Source organism: Limanda limanda, chromosome 13, assembly GCF_963576545.1.
Source record: "Limanda limanda chromosome 13, fLimLim1.1, whole genome shotgun sequence".
In the NCBI taxonomy this organism is placed as follows: Eukaryota; Metazoa; Chordata; class Actinopteri; order Pleuronectiformes; family Pleuronectidae; genus Limanda; species Limanda limanda.
The window spans coordinates 210,001-227,514 of record NC_083648.1 but is presented as its reverse complement, the minus strand read 5'-3'; the positions used below and the strand labels follow the sequence as shown (position 1 = coordinate 227,514).

Genomic DNA, 17,514 nt, shown 5'->3' with positions numbered 1-17,514 from the left:
GTTGGACCGATTTTATTGAAATAAAATATATACGTCTTCAGTTTCCGTGACGATCAAACCAACTCGGTGTGAACCTGCTGATTTGTGAAATCGACTGATTGTATATCAACTGACACATGCACAATTATTAAACATTTCAATCATCACTGAAATGAACATAACTTTTGTCTCGAGGACAGTTTCTGTTTCATCAAAGCAGAGACGTCTCACTGCTTTGAACTGTTTTAATGAAACTGATAAAATACTGTATGAACAATGTTTTCATCATTAACATCATAATCACAACTCGTTAAATTCATTTAAATCACCTGAATCATCGAACTGTGGTCGTTTGTCTCCACCAATCAGAGCCGTTTCTGTCTATGAAATCATTGTGACCTTTGACCTCTGTAATCAGTTCACCGTTGAGTAAAAACGTTTGTAATGAATCTGAAGATGTTCTTTACATCGCACTGTTGAAAGTTACTAGCTGGACACGTTGGAAGGGACCTGGACATCGTTTAACACCGACAGCAAACCAAAGATTGCGTTGTCTTCACGGAGGGACGTGTTGCCCTCTGCGGCCTCCAGGTGTCGCCATTGCAGAGATAAATAAAATAAATCTCGCACAACAAACCTGGACTAATGATGTCACAGTGGGCAGCTGATCTGATTGGTCTGAGCTCAACACTGATTCATGTACATGACTTTTGATGATTTAAGAAACTTCAAACTTCAAGATATATTCTGCTTTGTGTGATTATATAATGAGAGTCTGATGTCATCACTGATTTCATCATTCTGGAAAAAAAAGATAGGACAACAAGATAAATTAATGTTTAATAGATTTCTCTCTTCAAAAGCTTTAATGAGACAGACGGGTGAGCAGACAGACGGGTGAGCAGACAGACGGGTGAGAGGACAGACGGGTGAACGGACAGACGCGTGAGCAGACAGACGGGTGAGCAGACAGACGGGTGAGCAGACAGACGGGTGAGCGGACAGACGGGTGAGCGGACAGACGGGGTAGCAGACAGACGGGTGAGCGGACAGACGGGTGAGCGGACAGACGGGTGAGCAGACAGACGGGTGAGCAGACAGACGGGTGAGCAGACAGACGGGTGAGAAGACAGACGGGTGAGCGTACAGACGGGTGAGCAGACAGACGGGTGAGCAGACAGTCGGGTGAGCGGACAGACGGGTGAGCAGACAGACAGGTGAGCGGACAGACGGGTGAGCAGACAGACAGGTAAAGAGCCTACACAAACAAGATTAAAAAAACAAATTTGAAGTCCTTGTTTACACTCCATCTCCATGACAACAGAAACAAAACAAACATTAGCTCTATCAGCGTCTGTGTCCTCCCGCAGCTTCGAGTCCTGTTGGGCTCTGAGGTCAGAGGTCGCAGAGAGAGCATGTGCGAGTGTGCGCCACACCCGGCTGCTGACATCATCCCAGCAGCCTATCAGGGAGCAGCTAGCGGCGGTACACTCCGAAGGCAACGAGGCTGAGGAAGATGGTGACTCCGACCAGGGAGGCGGTGGCCGGGGCGGTGAAGAACTGCCGGTACTGGATCTGACAGTACCACAGCACAGACAGCATGAGAGCCAGCAGCGGGACCATCAGGCTGCCCACGTTCAGGGCCACAGCCACCTGGTCGGCGGGCCGCGGCCCCCCCGCCGCCCCCCGCCCGGCATGCTGGGAGATGTGACAGTGCAGGACGCAGTTGTGGACGAGGTTCAGAGAGGCCAGAGTCTGAGCGTCATCCTGAAGCAGCTGACCCTGATAGATCAACCGCACCTGCTGCTCTTGACCCGCAAAGTAGGTCCTGAAAGGTCAGAGGTCAACACATCAGGTGACGCCATTTTACCAGCTCACTGTGAGCCACAACCATGTCCCAGTGCATGCTGGGATACATCACACGTTGGGTTCAGTCAACCGGAGAGAACCAGAAGGGTGAAGGAACCAGAGAAGGGTCTGAGTCCTGGTCTGAGTCCAGGTCTGAGTCTGAGTCCAGGTCTGAGTCCAGGTCTGAGTCCTGGTCTGAGTCCTGGTCTGAGTCCTGGTCTGAGTCCTGGTCTGAGTCCAGGTCTGAGTCTGATTCCAGGTCTGAGTCCTGGTCTGAGTCCTGGTCTGAGTCCTGGTCTGAGTCCTGGTCTGAGTCCTGGTCTGAGTCCTGGTCTGAGTCCTGGTCTGAGTCTGATTCCAGGTCTGAGTCTGAGTCCTGGTCTGAGTCTGATTCCAGGTCTGAGTCCTAGTCTGAGTCCTGGTCTGAGTCCTGGTCTGAGTCCTGGTCTGAGTCCTGGTCTGAGTCCTGGTCTGAGTCCTGGTCTGAGTCTGATTCCAGGTCTGAGTCCTGGTCTGAGTCCTGGTCTGAGTCCAGGTCTGAGTCCAGGTCTGAGTCCAGGTCTGAGTCCAGGTCTGATTCCAGGTCTGATTCCAGGTCTGAGTCTGAGTCCTGGTCTGAGTCCTGGTCTGAGTCTGAGTCTGAGTTCTGGTCTGAGTCCAGGCCTGAGTCCTGGTCTGAGTCCAGGCCTGAGTCCTGGTCTGAGTCCAGGTCTGAGTCCAGGTCTGAGTCCAGGTCTGAGCCCTGGTCTGAGCCCTGGTCTGAGTCCTGGACTGAGACCTGGTCTGAGCCCTGGCCTGAGCCCTGGCCTGAGCCCTGGTCTGAGTCCTGGTCTGAGTCCTGGTCTGAGTCCTGGTCTGAGTCCTGGTCTGAGTCCTGGTCTGAGTCCTGGTCTGAGTCCTGGTCTGAGTCCAGGCCTGAGTCTGAGTCCAGGTATGAGTCTGATTCCAGGTCTGAGTCCTGGTCTGAGTCTGATTCCAGGTCTGAGTCTGAGTCCTGGTCTGAGTCCTGGTCTGAGTCCTGGTCTGAGTCCTGGTCTGAGTCCTGGTCTGAGTCCTGGTCTGAGTCCAGGTCTCAGTCCAGGTCTCAGTCCAGGTCTCAGTCCAGGTCTCAGTCCAGGTCTGAGTCCTGGTCTGGGTCCTGGTCTGGGTCCTAGTATGAGTCCAGGTCTGAGTCCAGGTCTGAGTCTAGGTCTGAGTCTGATTCCAGGTCTGAGTCTGATTCCAGGTCTGAGTCTGAGTCCTGGTCTGAGTCCTGGTCTGAGTCTGAGTCCAGGTCTGAGTCCTGGTCTGAGTCCAGGTCTGAGTCCTGGTCTGAGTCCTGGTCTGAGTCCTGGTCTGAGTCTGAGTTGTGGTCTGAGTTGTGGTCTGAGTTGTGGTCTGAGTTGTGGTCTGAGTCCTGGTCCGAGTCCTGGTCCGAGTCCTGGTCCGAGTCCTGGTCCGAGTCCTGGTCCGAGTCCTGGTCCGAGTCCTGGTCCGAGTACTGGTCCGAGTCCTGGTCCGAGTCCTGGTCCGAGTTGTGGTCTGAGTTGTGGTCTGAGTTGTGGTCTGAGTTGTGGTCTGAGCCCTGGTCTGAGCCCTGGTCTGAGTCCTGGTCTGGGTCCTGGTCTGGGTCCGGGTCTGGGTCCGGGTCTGGGTCCTGGTCTGAGTCCTGGTCTGGGTCCTGGTCTGGGTCCTGGTCTGAGTCCTGGTCTGAGTCCTGGTCTGAGTCTGAGTTCTGGTCTGAGTCCAGGTCTCAGTCCAGGTCTGAGTCCTGGTCTGAGTCCTGGTCTGAGTCCTGGTCTGAGTCCTGGTCTGAGTCCTGGTCTGGGTCCTGGTCTGAGCCCTGGTCTGAGTCCTGGTCTGAGTCCTGGTCTGGGTCCTGGTCTGAGTCCTGGTCTGGGTCCTGGTCTGAGCCCTGGTCTGGGTCCTGGTCTGAGCCCTGGTCTGGGTCCTGGTCTGAGTCCAGGTCTGAGTCCTGGTCTGAGTCCTGGTCTGAGTCCTGGTCTGAGTCCTGGTCTGAGTCCTGGTCTGAGTCCTGGTCTGAGCCCTGGTCTGAGTCCTGGTCTGGGCCCTGGTCTGGGTCCTGGTCTGAGCCCTGGTCTGAGCCCTGGTCTGAGCCCTGGTCTGAGTCCTGGTCTGAGTCCTGGTCTGAGCCCTGGTCTGAGTCCTGGTCTTAGTATTGGTAGTACAGTAGTAGTAGCGGTTGCCATAGTTACCGTTTGATGTATCCGATGGTGTCCTGCGGTTGCACCTGAGCCGTTCTCTCTGTGTCGTTGAGAAACTTCAGTCTGACGACCATGTTCCTCTGAGAGGGCGGAGCCTCCTCCCCTCCCCCTCTGTTCCTCACACCGTCGCCCCCCCCCTCCAGCCCCGCCCCTTCTCCTCGCTGCTCGTCCTTCTCCTCCTGCGGGGGGGCGGTGGGAGCGTCCGTCAGAGAGCTGTCACTAACAGAGCTGGAGGGTGATGAGGAGGAGGTGCTGGCAGTGGGGGGCGTGTCTTGGTGGATGGGGCCGGTCCTCAGTGAGGGGGCGGGGCCTGGGGCTGAGGTGAACAGCTGCTCCGGGGCCTCGGAGGTCTGGGTGGAGATCCAGGCGAGCAGCAGCACCATGAGGAGCAGCAGGGCGCCGAACAGCAGCGTCACCTCGTCTCCCACGCCTTCAATCAACGCCATCGCCCCCGGCAACGCCCGCTGGGGTCAACGCAGTTTACACACCTGAACAAAGGGGGCGGGGCTTAGCATCAACACCTCACTTGTGCTGTCAGAATGTTTAGTGAAGTTGTTATACCCTATAGTGCACTCACTGTTTCCCACAATGCATCATGAAAAGTAGTCTTCAACCGATGGTCACTAATCTAACAATATCTCCCATCATGCATTGCGCTCGCAGCAGAGAAACAAAGGAGAGAGAGCAGCATCCGCCCGACCCGTCGTTTAAATGTTAATACGAGCAGAGCAGAAAGTGTATTTCTACATTTAAAGATGGTTATTCAATATGAAAAATAAAATAAACACTTAAAATGTATTATGGTATTTTCCACCAGCCGACATTATTGTTATTGTTATAATCTGACGACCAGAGATAAAGATAAGAGCAGCGTCTGAAAGTGCGTTTCCTTTTCCTGAGCTCAGTAGAGAAGTCACTCTGTGAAGTGGAGTTGTGAATGAATCTGAAACGTGTTGTTCTGTGAGAAGCTGACACACGTGTGAGTCACAGGAGTGAGTGTGTTTACCTGTGACATGGTTAATGGTCCAGAGGTTAACTCTGGTTTGATTCAACTGAAACCTGGTTTGTCCCTCAGACTTTATATAACACATGGGATTAAACAAGAGTGCACATTCATCACACCTGTCTTTGATTCCCTCTCAGCTGATAAAGGATCTCAGATGTGGATGCTCACTGAAGGTTTCTCCAAAGCCTCTGGCCTCACCTTCAATGTAAGAAGATGTGAATGATGGCTGGAAAAGACTGACACTCCCTCGTTATGTGATTTTACTGTTAAAGAACAAGTTACATATCTGGGAATAATTATTACCAACGAGCAAAGCAAGAGGTATAAATCAAATTTGAACCCAATAATGGAAAAGACCCAAAGGAGCGTGGCTTCACTGGAAGGAGGAAGATATGTTGATGGTCTTGGATTCTGACTTTTTTGATAAATACAAACAAACTAAAAAGAGCAACTCGGGCCTAATCCGTGTTGTCCCGGGTCTAGCTCGGGTTATCTGCTCCTGGATCGGCCCGGTTACGGGTCACAGCTCCACTTTAACCCGGGTCGGATCGAACCTGCTGAACCGAACTGATGACTTCAGAACCAAACTCTGCGCTAACTGTCAGTCTGTCTAACCGGACAGGAAGTTAGCTAAGCTACATGCTAACAGCTAACAGCTGCTCAACGACCGTCCACTCAGAGTCAGTTTGTAGATGAACAAGTTTAAATAAAGATTAAATCAAACTCACAGTTCAGCTGCTGGCGCTCACATCACAGTTAGCCTGAAGCTAACCAGGCTAATCTGTCCCCTCACTTCCTGCTTCTTCTTCTTCTTCTGCTGAGCACACTGACGCTCTGCAGCCCAGTGCTGCCCCCTGCTGGTGCTCTGCTCACTTTCACAGTAACACACTCACACAAACGGACCGACTGATTGATTATTTGATTGATTAATTATTTGATTGATTGATTGATTGATTGACTGATTGACTGATTGATTGATCCTGCAGCATGACGCATGCGCACATATCGTCCATTATCCAGCTAATCGTGACGCCGACAATGCCCCGGATGTTTAAGGTTTGTCCTTCAAAATAAAAGATCATGAACTGATTTAACACATGACCTTAGTTTTTATTTATTTATTTACTTCAAGCTCACAAATTGAGAATTTATCAAATTTAATTAATAAGCGAAATGTAAATAAATCATGATGTAACTTTGATACAGTTACAATTAAACTGAATTCATCCTCATTCTTCAGACTTCCGGGGACTCGTGGTGCTTTGTGTTTGCTGACAGTCTGTGTGTAGGGGGGGGGGCAACACGTTCATATGATTCATAAACACTGAATAAACATTATATTAACTGTATTTCATTAGTTAAAGTGGCTTACAGCCCCGCCCCTCCACGGACACACCTGTGGACACTTCCGGGGGACAGGTGTCTCATCAGGTGGATGTATGGACTGGTCGCTGATTGGCTCGTCCCCGGTGGGGGGGGGGGGGCTCCGACCCGGCAGACGGTGCTCTGTCAGCGGGAGGTCCGCCGTGTGGAGGCGGCCTCTCTGTCGCCTCCGAGCCGCTGAGCAGCAGCCCCAGGCCGGGGAGGGAGGCCTCAGCAGCCGGGACTCTGTGGTTCCTCCTCCCGGGGCCCGGAGCCGGGGAGGGAGGCCTCAGCCTCCGGGACTCTGTGGTTCCTCCTCCCGGGGCCCGGGACCCGGAGCCGGGGAGGGAGGCCTCAGCAGCCGGGACTCTGTGGTTCCTCCTCCCGGGGCCCGGGACCCGGAGCCGGGGAGGGAGGCCCCAGGCTGGGGAGGGAGGCCTCAGCCGCCGGGACTCTGTGGTTGATCCTCCCGGGGCCCGGGACCCGGAGCCGGGGAGGGAGGCCTCAGCCGCCGGGACTCTGTGGTTCCTCCTCCCGGGACCCGGAGCCGGGCTGTCCCCCCGGGCCCGGTGTGACCGGCGGTGCAGCCTCTGGAGCCCGGCTCTTTAACGGCTCTTTAATGTGTGTGAAGCTGCTGATGTTGTGAATAAAAGCGTTGTGTGTTTGTGTGTTTGTGGGTCTGTCTCTGGTTTCATCCTCCGCCTTTGTCCTCTCGCGGTCCCCGGAGTTCCTCCCCCTGCGGCGCGGGGCGGAGTTTCATCCCGGACCAGAAGCTCCTTTTGTCGGATCCGTTTCGACCTGAGTCCCCGGGGTTTCACGCTGAAAAACACACACTGTGAAAGTCCTGCACCCCCCTGCCGAGCCCCGGGGTGTGCCGCGGGACGCCGGGCTCGGGTCCGAGCCGGAAGGTGAGTAGCAAGTCGGGTTTAAACGGATTGTCTGGGTGTCTGCTCCCCGGCTCCGCGGAGCTTCATGGCGGCCTCGCAGCGCCTCTTCCTCCCGCGGAGCTGCGGCTTCCTCCGCGGCAACACGTCGAGGCTTCACAGTGAAAACACACAACACCCATTCATGTGAAAACAACACAAACCCATTTTCATCGTTTCGCACTTAAGATCAACAACACGACGCCGCCGCTGCACTTTCTACCGTTTCTCTTTTTTCACTTTCACTCGTTTTCTCTCGTTAAATCAAACGTGACGTTAGCTCGAGCAGCTCGGTGCTGCCCCCTGCCGGCGGACACGCGTCACCGCCCGGCAGCTGCAGGTCGACCACAGCATCCAACCGATCAATGTTCGATCATCACCCGGAGACTTTCGGCTCTTTCCGGCTCGGTGACCGAGTCAGCGAGTGAACACTTAGCTCTCTACCGCCCCCCACTGCTCAGTCCGAGGAGCACACTCCTGGAGGGAGAGAGAGAGTCTCGATTCATTCAGTCTAATCAAGACTCATTCAGGCTTTAATGAGACCAGAGCAATCGACTGTAGAAAAGAGGATCAGCAGATGATCATCGAGCTCCATGAAGAACTCAAACTCATATTTACCCAGAAATGAAAGGTGGTGATGAACGAGGCAGAGGAGACTGAGGAGAGGAGGGAGTGAAGCCTCAGACAGAAGGGAACAGCCAGGGATCAGATCCAGGCTGTTCCACCTGCTTTAAGCCTGAAGCCCCCCCCCCCTTTAACAGAGATGTATTCTCTGGAGACAGTAGCTTACATCCCAGCATGGTTCTTCTTCTATACTTTAAAGTTCACGCTCACACATGTCACCAGCATCACGGATCCTCTCTGTCACCTTGTGTCCGCCAGGGGGAGGAGCCTGCTGCGTGATGAACGGCAGCAGCAGCAGCGTGTCTGCGTCTCAGAGCTCCAGGGTCAAGAGTGGACCAGGTAACTGACTGTGACCTTTGACCTCTACACTTCTGTTTTACACCTGCTGTTTGTTGAGGTAAAATGACACAAACGTTTTCAAAGGAACGTTTTGAATCATTAATTAAGTTTTATTTTATGTATAAGTAACAGACTCTTTGGTTATTGTCCAGGTGTTTTTAATGAACTGACAAAGTGTCTGTGACGACTGACTGACACCTAGTGGGAACCAATGAGCTAAGACCACAGATGGAGGGAAAGTGTTGATTGTGCGTGTGTGTGCGTGTGCGTGTGCGTGTGTGTGTGTGCGTGCGTGTGTGTGTGTGCGCCTGCTTGCAGATGACTGGAGTAAGGAGGACTGTCTCACTCTGCTGGACAGGATCCGCAGTCTGCTGCCGGACGTCGACTCCATGAAGTATAAAACCACCGAGTCGCACTTCGACTGGGAGAAAGTTTGTTTCGGCAGCTTCACCGGAGACATGTGTCGCCAGAAGTGGCAGAAAGTGTCGACTGAGGTATGAGCCGCGCTACGAGGTCACGACCTCTGAGGTTGTCACTTCAACAGGTTTAATTTCAGGTGATTGGATCTGTGATATTTCTTCAGTGTTAAAATGTTCTTTTGAGAACCTCCAGACTCAAACTGTCTTCTGGACTCAACACATCAAATTGTTCATGTAGCATCATGTTCACACTTCATTGATTCAGTTTGATTGTAAAAGATTAACAAGCTCCTGTGAATAATCACCGAACTGACCCTGAGGAAGCGTTCATATTCAGTCCTGTTCTTTTTTCGTTGAGTTTTGTCTAATGAAGTTAAATCCATCACACATGACATCATCACTGGAACGCTTCCTGTCTTTCAGGTTCGTAAGTACAGGACGATGACGGAGCTCATCGTGGACGCCATCGAGTTTGTGAAGAATCCGTACAAAGGAAAGAAACTGAAGGTGAGTGAACTGAGTCAGTGCAACCTTCTTACTACAAACAGGAGAGAAGCATCCGAACCCGTGAACACTCACGCAAACTCTTCTCTTCAGACTCACCCAGATTTCCCTAAGAAGCCTCTGACCCCCTACTTTCGCTTCTTCATGGAGAAACGGGCAAAATACGCAAAAATCCATCCGGAGATGAGCAACTTGGATCTCACCAAGATTCTCTCCAAGAAATACAAAGAGCTGCCCGAGAAGAAGAAGGTTTGAGAAGATCCAGAGCTCATACGAACCATCGATAATCATCATAATTAATAACGTTTTATTTTCCTGCAGCAAAAATACATCACAGAGTTTCAACGAGAGAAAGAAGAGTTTGAGAAGAACATGGCTCGATTCAAGTACGTTAACTTACCGGTTAATGAGCTAACTGACCTTTTTCATACTGCTCAGCGAATGTTGACTGACCTGATCCTAAACTATAGTCCAACAGTTGAAGGTAGTGAACTGTAAAACTAAGTTTCGTTAACAGTAAGCCAACCGTAAGCTGAAGAGATGTAGCGTGTGGTGTTAGCATTATTGGCTAACGTCAGCTGACCTGCAGGGAGGAGCATCCGGAGCTGATGGAGGAGAGGAAGAAGTCCGATCTGCCGGAGAAACCGAAAACTCCACAACAGCTGTGGTACAACCACGAGAAGAAGACCTACATGAAGCTGCATCCAGAGGTACACACACACACACACACACACACACACACACACACACACACACGTGTGTGTGTGTGAAGAAGAACAGGATGTGAAGTAGATGGATGTGGATCATGTTCTGGATCAGAACATGTGATGGCAGCTGTGTGGTGTTTCAGGTCAGTCCCAAGGAGCTGAAGGAGGCTCTGAGGAGACAGTGGTCTCAGCTCTCCGACAAGAGACGCCTGAAGTGGATCAGCAAGGCCCTGGAGCTGCAGAAGGACTACGAGGTACCAGACCTGAGACTCATTAAACAGACCTGAGCCAGACCTGAACCTGACCTGAACCAGACCTGAACCTGACCTGAGCCTGACCTGAACCAGACCTGAGCAAGACATACACCAGACCTGAGACTCATAAAACAGACCTGAGCCAGACCTGAGCCAGACCTGAGCCAGACCTGAACCAGACCTGAACCAGACCTGAACCAGACCTGAACCAAATGTGTGTGTGTGTGTCTGTGTGTGTGTGTGTGTGTGTGTGTGTGTGTGTGTGTGTAGGACAGTATGAGAGTGTATCATGAAGCTCATCCAGATGTGAACTCAGATGATCACGTTCGTTCCGTCCTCACCAAAGCAGAGCGACAACTGAAGGACAAGTTCGATGGAAGACCGACAAAACCACCACCGTGAGTCGTGATCTACACACAACAAACACAACAGTAACGACAACAAACAGATCAAACATGCCAGCTTACAAATTACAGAACTAAGTGTCAATGACTGTGTTTAACGGTTTGTATTATTCACTTTATGTTTAAGACGATGCTAACAGGCTGACACACACGGCACAAGCTAGCTGATGCTGGTATGGCTAACTGTGGTTGTGTGTGTGTTTGTGTAGTAATGGCTACTCTCTGTACTGTGCGGAGCTGATGGTGAACATGAAGGACGTCCCCAGCACCGAGCGCATGGTGCTCTGCAGTAAACAGTGGAAAATCATGACGCAAAAAGAGAAAGATATGTTCCAGAAACGCTGCGAGCAGGTCGGTATCAACATGCTAACGTCACTCCAGCATTTACGTCATGTGACTGAGAAGTGACCTCATGCGTCCGATCTGTGTCCGAGCAGAAAAAGAAGCAGTACGACGTGGACCTGAAGCGGTTCCTGGAGGTACGTCATGTAAACACACAAATCAAGTATCAAAAACAGTTGTGTGGGGGGAGGGACTTGTGCTATGGTTGTAAAACCATGGCGTCTTGTGATGTCACACTAACTCAGAACAGCGGATGAGCCAATGAAAGGATTGGGGCTCATAGAGTCATTGTTTGTTCAGAGTCTGCCAGAAGAGGAGCGAGACCGGGTCCTAACGGAGGAGAAACCGGGCGGCGGCAGATCGAGTGTGGGTGTGGCTTCCAGCCCTCGCCGAGCCAAGTCTCCGTCTCTCAAGGTCGGAAATCTCTTCTCGTTATTAAATCTGAACTTCCATATCTCTGTGACTGTAAGCTGACATGGGGGCGCTGTTTATCAATTTATTCCAGGGTCGGTGTCGGGAGGCGGAGCCAGAATCATGGGTAGCTGCCGGAACGCCAAAAGAAAGACGGGACGGGAAGAAGACGGCGAAGCTTCCAGAGACACCAAAAACAGCGGAAGAGATGTGGCAGCACAGCGTGATCGGAGATTATTTAGCAAAATACAGAGTGAGTTTTATCGTACATGTTTCATCATCTGAAGAGAAAAATATCAAATGCCACAATTTGATGTTGTAATGACAAAAAACGATTCAACAACCCGCGGCTAACAACCTGAACCCGCTGCTAACAACCTGAACCCGCTGCTAACAACCTAAACCCAGTGCTAACAACCTAAACCCGCTGCTAACAACGTGAACCCGCTGCTAACAACCTAAACCCGCTGCTAACAACCTGAACCCGCTGCTAACAACCTGAACCCGCTGCTAACAACCTAAACCTGCTGCTAACAACCTAAACCCGCTGCTAACAACCTAAACCCGCTGCTAACAACCTGAACCTGCTGCTAACAACCTAAACCCGCTGCTAACAACCTAAACCCGCTGCTAACAACCTAAACCCACTGCTAACAACCTAAACCCGCTGCTAACAACCTGAACCTGCTGCTTACAACCTAAACCCGCTGCTAACAACCTAAACCCGCTGCTAACAACCTGAACCTGCTGCTAACAACCTAAACCCGCTGCTAACAACCTAAACCCGCTGCTAACAACCTGAACCCGCTGCTAACAACCTAAACCCGCTGCTAACAACCTGAACCCGCTGCTAACAACCTGAACCTGCTGCTAACAACCTAAACCCGCTGCTAACAACCTGAACCCGCTGCTAACAACCTAAACCCGCTGCTAACAACCTGAACCCGCTGCTAACAACCTGAACCTGCTGCTAACAACCTAAACCCGCTGCTAACAACCTGAACCCGCTGCTAACAACCTAAACCCGCTGCTAACAACCTGAACCCGCTGCTAACAACCTGAACCCGCTGCTAACAACCTGAACCCGCTGCTAACAACCTGAACCCGCTGCTAACAACCTAAACCTGCTGCTAACAACCTAAACCCGCTGCTAACAACCTGAACCCGCTGCTAACAACCTGAACCCGCTGCTAACAACCTAAACCCAGTGCTAACAACCTAAACCCGCTGCTAACAACGTGAACCCGCTGCTAACAACCTAAACCCGCTGCTAACAACCTGAACCCGCTGCTAACAACCTGAACCCGCTGCTAACAACCTAAACCTGCTGCTAACAACCTAAACCCGCTGCTAACAACCTAAACCCGCTGCTAACAACCTGAACCTGCTGCTAACAACCTAAACCCGCTGCTAACAACCTAAACCCGCTGCTAACAACCTAAACCCACTGCTAACAACCTAAACCCGCTGCTAACAACCTGAACCTGCTGCTTACAACCTAAACCCGCTGCTAACAACCTAAACCCGCTGCTAACAACCTGAACCTGCTGCTAACAACCTAAACCCGCTGCTAACAACCTAAACCCGCTGCTAACAACCTGAACCCGCTGCTAACAACCTAAACCCGCTGCTAACAACCTGAACCCGCTGCTAACAACCTGAACCTGCTGCTAACAACCTAAACCCGCTGCTAACAACCTGAACCCGCTGCTAACAACCTAAACCCGCTGCTAACAACCTGAACCCGCTGCTAACAACCTGAACCCGCTGCTAACAACCTGAACCCTCTGCTAACAACCTGAACCCGCTGCTAACAACCTGAACCCGCTGCTAACAACCTGAACCCGCTGCTAACAACCTAAACCCGCTGCTAACAACCTGAACCCGCTGCTAACAACCTAAACCCGCTGCTAACAACCTGAACCCGCTGCTAACAACCTGAACCTGCTGCTAACAACCTAAACCCGCTGCTAACAACCTGAACCCGCTGCTAACAACCTAAACCCGCTGCTAACAACCTGAACCCGCTGCTAACAACCTAAACCCGCTGCTAACAACCTGAACCCGCTGCTAACAACCTGAACCTGCTGCTAACAACCTAAACCCGCTGCTAGCAACCTGAACCCGCTGCTAACAACCTAAACCCGCTGCTAACAACCTGAACCCGCTGCTAACAACCTAAACCCGCTGCTAACAACCTAAACCCGCTGCTAACAACCTAAACCCGCTGCTAACAACCTAAACCCGCTGCTAACAACCTGAACCCGCTGCTAACAACCTAAACCCGCTGCTATCAACCTGAACCCGCTGCTAACAACCTAAACCCGCTGCTAACAACCTGAACCCGCTGCTAACAACCTGAACCCGCTGCTAACAACCTGAACCCGCTGCTAACAACCTGAACCCGCTGCTAACAACCTGAACCCGCTGCTAACAACCTGAACCCGCTGCTAACAACCTGAACCCGCTGCTAACAACCTGAACCCGCTGCTAACAACCTGAACCTGCTGCTAACAACCTAAACCTGCTGCTAACAACCTAAACCCGCTGCTAACAACCTAAACCCGCTGCTAACAACCTGAACCCGCTGCTAACAACCTAAACCCGCTGCTAACAACCTGAACCCGCTGCTAACAACCTAAACCTGCTGCTAACAACCTGAACCCGCTGCTAACAACCTAAACCTGCTGCTAACAACCTAAACCCGCTGCTAACAACCTAAACCCGCTGCTAACAACCTAAACCCGCTGCTAACAACCTGAACCTGCTGCTAACAACCTGAACCTGCTGCTAACAACCTAAACCTGCTGCTAACAACCTAAACCCGCTGCTAAAAACCTAAACCTGCTGCTAACAACCTAAACCCGCTGCTAACAACCTGAACCCGCTGCTAACAACCTAAACCAGCTGCTAACAACCTAAACCCGCTGCTAACAACCTAAACCCGCTGCTAACAACCTGAACCCGCTGCTAACAACCTAAACCCGCTGCTAACAACCTAAACCCGCTGCTAACAACCTAAACCCGCTGCTAACAACCTGAACCCGCTGCTAACAACCTGAACCCGCTGCTAACAACCTAAACCCGCTGACAGGGCGCCTCCTACTGGAGCTTCCCTCAGTAAATACACAACAGTAACAGCTGGTGTTCACTCTGAACCGCTGGAGGTCGGTCAGCTGACGTAGCTCTGACCTCTCTAACCCTGAGCTGGTCATGTGTTCGTCTCTCAGAGCGACCGCAGGAAGGCGCAGGCGGCGATGGAGGCAACTTGGAAGTCGATGGAGAAGAAGGAGAAGATCCCGTGGATCAAGAGGGCGGCGGAGGACCAGAAGCGTTATGAGGTTCAGTACCAGCATGTGGTCAGTGAGCCACGCCCCCCCCCCCCCCAGCCCTGAGCCTTCCCCGACCTGATGTCGTGTCGGTGACGGTACGTTTGTGGATTTGTGTTGTACTGACGGTTGCTCTCCTGCAGAGGGAGCTGTTGGAGATGAGGGCTCCGGCCGCGGGTCCGACTCAGAGGAAACCCAAGTTTGACGGAGAACCAAAGAAACCTCCAGTGTGAGAACATGTAACAGAACATGAGAAATGAACTCGTTTTTATTTGACTGATTTAAATACAGATTAAATAACGTGAGAAGTTTTATAACATTTTAAAGATCTTAAATATTACAACTCATCGTGTGAATCACATTTTTATTGATTAATAATAATTGATCAGTCAATACATTAAACTTCTCATGGGGTTAACGGGGTTAAATATGATTAACTGTAGTAATCCCCCCCCCCCGTCTTCTGTCTCGTCCAATAGGAGCGGGTATCAGATGTTCTCCCAGGAGCTGCTGACCAATGGCGAGCTGAACCACTTCAGTCTGAAGGAGCGGATGGTGGAGATCGGGAAGCGATGGCACAAACTGAGTCAGAGTCAGAAAGACAAGTACAAGAAGCAGGTGGAGGAGCAGCAGGGGGAGTACAAGGCCGAGCTGGAGGCCTGGGTCAAGGTCTGTCACACCCACCAGTGATGTCATCACTGTCAATAACTTCAAACACTTGTTTTTCATTCGTTAATTCAGTGTTAATCAAACGATGTGTTCTTCAGTCTCTCTCTCCTCAGGTTCGAGCCGTCTACCAGGAGTTCTCTTCCTCGGTGAGTTCCTCTCCACCTCCAAGTCCAGTTCATAATTATACATGACTCCTGGATGACATAATATTAGTAGAAATTAAGCCTGAGTAGGGTTGCAAAATTCTGGGAATATTCAAAGTTGGAAACTTTCCATGGGAATTAACGGGAATATCCGGGAATTAACGGGAATAAACGGGAATAAAGTGGAAATGTTGTGGGTAATTTATACTAACTCTATTTACCTTGTCATATACAGACATAAATATAAACATTTTGTTGTGTCATAGGCTGATTTGAGCCCTGAGGAAACTTTGGGCACTTGACTATATGCTTCTGCATCGTTGGGTCATTCTTAACATAGGTCTTTGCACAGTATTTGCAGATGTACACAGCCTTTCCTTCTACATTGGATGAGGTGAAATGTCTCCACACATGAGAGAGTGCACGTGGCATTGTTCTGTAGAATAATATGAGAAAAAAGTTTGTAAAAAAACACTAATGCAATGCCAGAGATATAAATAGTTAGCCAAACAATTGGAATCGTCTGTAAACATATTTTACAATTGATGGATAAATGAATGGAAATAGGCTAGATGAACAGATGAACAATCCTCAATCAGCATGCTAATATATTTTCCCAGTAATATCATGGAAACTTACCTGACTAGTCCTGCACTCTACAGCAGGCCTCAATAGCCCTGCTGTAGAGTGAAGCATGCTGGGAGTTATCTGTGCATGTGATGGAAGAATGACCAGTGGAGGGTTGAAACTCAACGTTCCATACATCTTTAAAATAGAGTTTTGAATGATGTTTTTATTGCTCAGCGTTTAATTTGCGTATTTATTTATCTTTTAAATTCCCGAGCTTAACTTCCCATGGCCTTTGCAACCCTAAGCCTGACTAACATGAATATTGTCCTGTTGGCTTCTGCGATATTAACTCTGTGTGTTTTCACTCAGACTTTGAAACATGTGTTTGTTGTTGGTCAGAAACGTCGCAGCAGCACTAAAGCTCGCGGCAGCCCCGGAGCCAAAGTCCACGTGACGGCCAAAGGGAAAGCGGTCGGTTCCAGAGCCGCGGCACCGGGGGTCAGCGTGGGCAAGAGGGCCATGGCCTACCGAGCTACGGTAACACACTACACAACTACACACACTACACAAGAAACATCACAATAACACACACTCTAGGTTTGAGTCACGTTAATTGATCAGCGACTGTGACTGGTGGGTGGAGTGTTGTGGGTGGAGTCAGCCCTCAGTAGCGTCTGTCGGGTTGTGTGTGTGTCCGTCCTCCAGCAGGACATGTCCGACACCGACGAGGACGAGGACAAGAGTTCGTCCGACTCCGATGAAGACGACGAGACGTCAGGAAGCACGGACAGCGACGATGAGGTGAACACACGACTGATTGGTCAGAACCGCCACATAACTGACGAATTATTCCCCTTAAATGGACCTTAAGGTTTAGGATTAGTGTTCAAGGGATAGTTTACTCTTGGGGGGGGGGGGCACTTAAGTATCAGGTGACGTAATATAAGACAAGCCGCCTCCATCCTGCTCCTGTGATGTCATCAATCCACAAGCCCCACTTTCAAATTCAACCAGAAACTGCGTTTAAGATCACTTAGAATCACCATGGCAACCATCTGGTTACTGAGGAAACCGATTAACTTTGACTTTTGTCTTTTCCTCAGAATGACGACGATGACGATGAAGATCAGACGTCCTCGGAGGAATCCAGTGACTCCGACTCCGACTAGCTCCGCCTCCTCCCCTCATTGGAGGATAGGCTGTGCCGTCATCCCGGCGGACCAATGAGAATCCCTGACAGAGCGTTTTGCTCCTTCTGTTTGTTTTTTATCAAGTGTTTGTTGGTTTTTAACTGATGGACAGACAGACTGGGGGGGGGGGGGGGGGGGGTTTGTACAGTTTGACAGGCAGAGGGTGGAGCCTATTGTCATTAGTTACCATTAAGGGAGGAGCCAGTGTTCAGCCTCCAATCAGCTGCCTGCTATGAAAAAAATTACAAAATAAAAATGCACTTTTTCTGATTTTGGATGTTTAATTT

At 50.7% G+C, this 17,514-nt stretch overlaps 2 protein-coding genes across 7 annotated transcripts; one reads left to right on the top strand and one right to left on the bottom strand.

Moving 5' to 3' along the window:
* Positions 1-179: 179 nt before the first annotated feature.
* tmub1 (transmembrane and ubiquitin-like domain containing 1) lies at positions 180-7,592 on the bottom strand. 3 transcript variants are annotated; one of them, XM_061085147.1, is made up of 3 exons: positions 6,434-7,592; positions 4,023-4,519; positions 180-1,807 (listed from the first exon to the last, which is right to left on the bottom strand). In XM_061085147.1, exons 2-3 carry the CDS (start codon positions 4,475-4,477, stop codon positions 1,456-1,458), a joined length of 807 nt encoding a protein of 268 aa, XP_060941130.1. In that variant the 5' UTR covers positions 4,478-4,519; positions 6,434-7,592; the 3' UTR covers positions 180-1,455. The 3 variants fall into 3 exon arrangements, with proteins under 3 accessions (XP_060941130.1, XP_060941128.1, XP_060941129.1); XM_061085145.1 differs by lacking the exon at positions 6,434-7,592 and adding an exon at positions 5,766-6,074; XM_061085146.1 differs by lacking the exon at positions 6,434-7,592 and adding an exon at positions 5,154-5,626.
* ubtfl (upstream binding transcription factor, like) lies at positions 7,157-17,354 on the top strand. Of its 4 annotated transcripts, none has more exons than XM_061085142.1 (20): positions 7,157-7,307; positions 8,205-8,285; positions 8,604-8,779; positions 9,128-9,211; positions 9,302-9,457; positions 9,530-9,594; positions 9,798-9,918; positions 10,059-10,169; positions 10,440-10,567; positions 10,783-10,924; positions 11,011-11,052; positions 11,216-11,329; positions 11,421-11,579; positions 14,557-14,685; positions 14,799-14,884; positions 15,135-15,324; positions 15,423-15,470; positions 16,437-16,574; positions 16,746-16,838; positions 17,141-17,354. In XM_061085142.1, exons 2-20 carry the CDS (start codon positions 8,225-8,227, stop codon positions 17,204-17,206), a joined length of 2,109 nt encoding a protein of 702 aa, XP_060941125.1. In that variant the 5' UTR covers positions 7,157-7,307; positions 8,205-8,224; the 3' UTR covers positions 17,207-17,354. The 4 variants fall into 4 exon arrangements, with proteins under 4 accessions (XP_060941125.1, XP_060941124.1, XP_060941126.1 ...); XM_061085141.1 differs by having other exon boundaries at positions 7,158-7,307; positions 16,743-16,838; XM_061085143.1 differs by having other exon boundaries at positions 7,159-7,307; positions 14,557-14,667; positions 16,743-16,838.
* Positions 17,355-17,514: the final 160 nt, after the last annotated feature.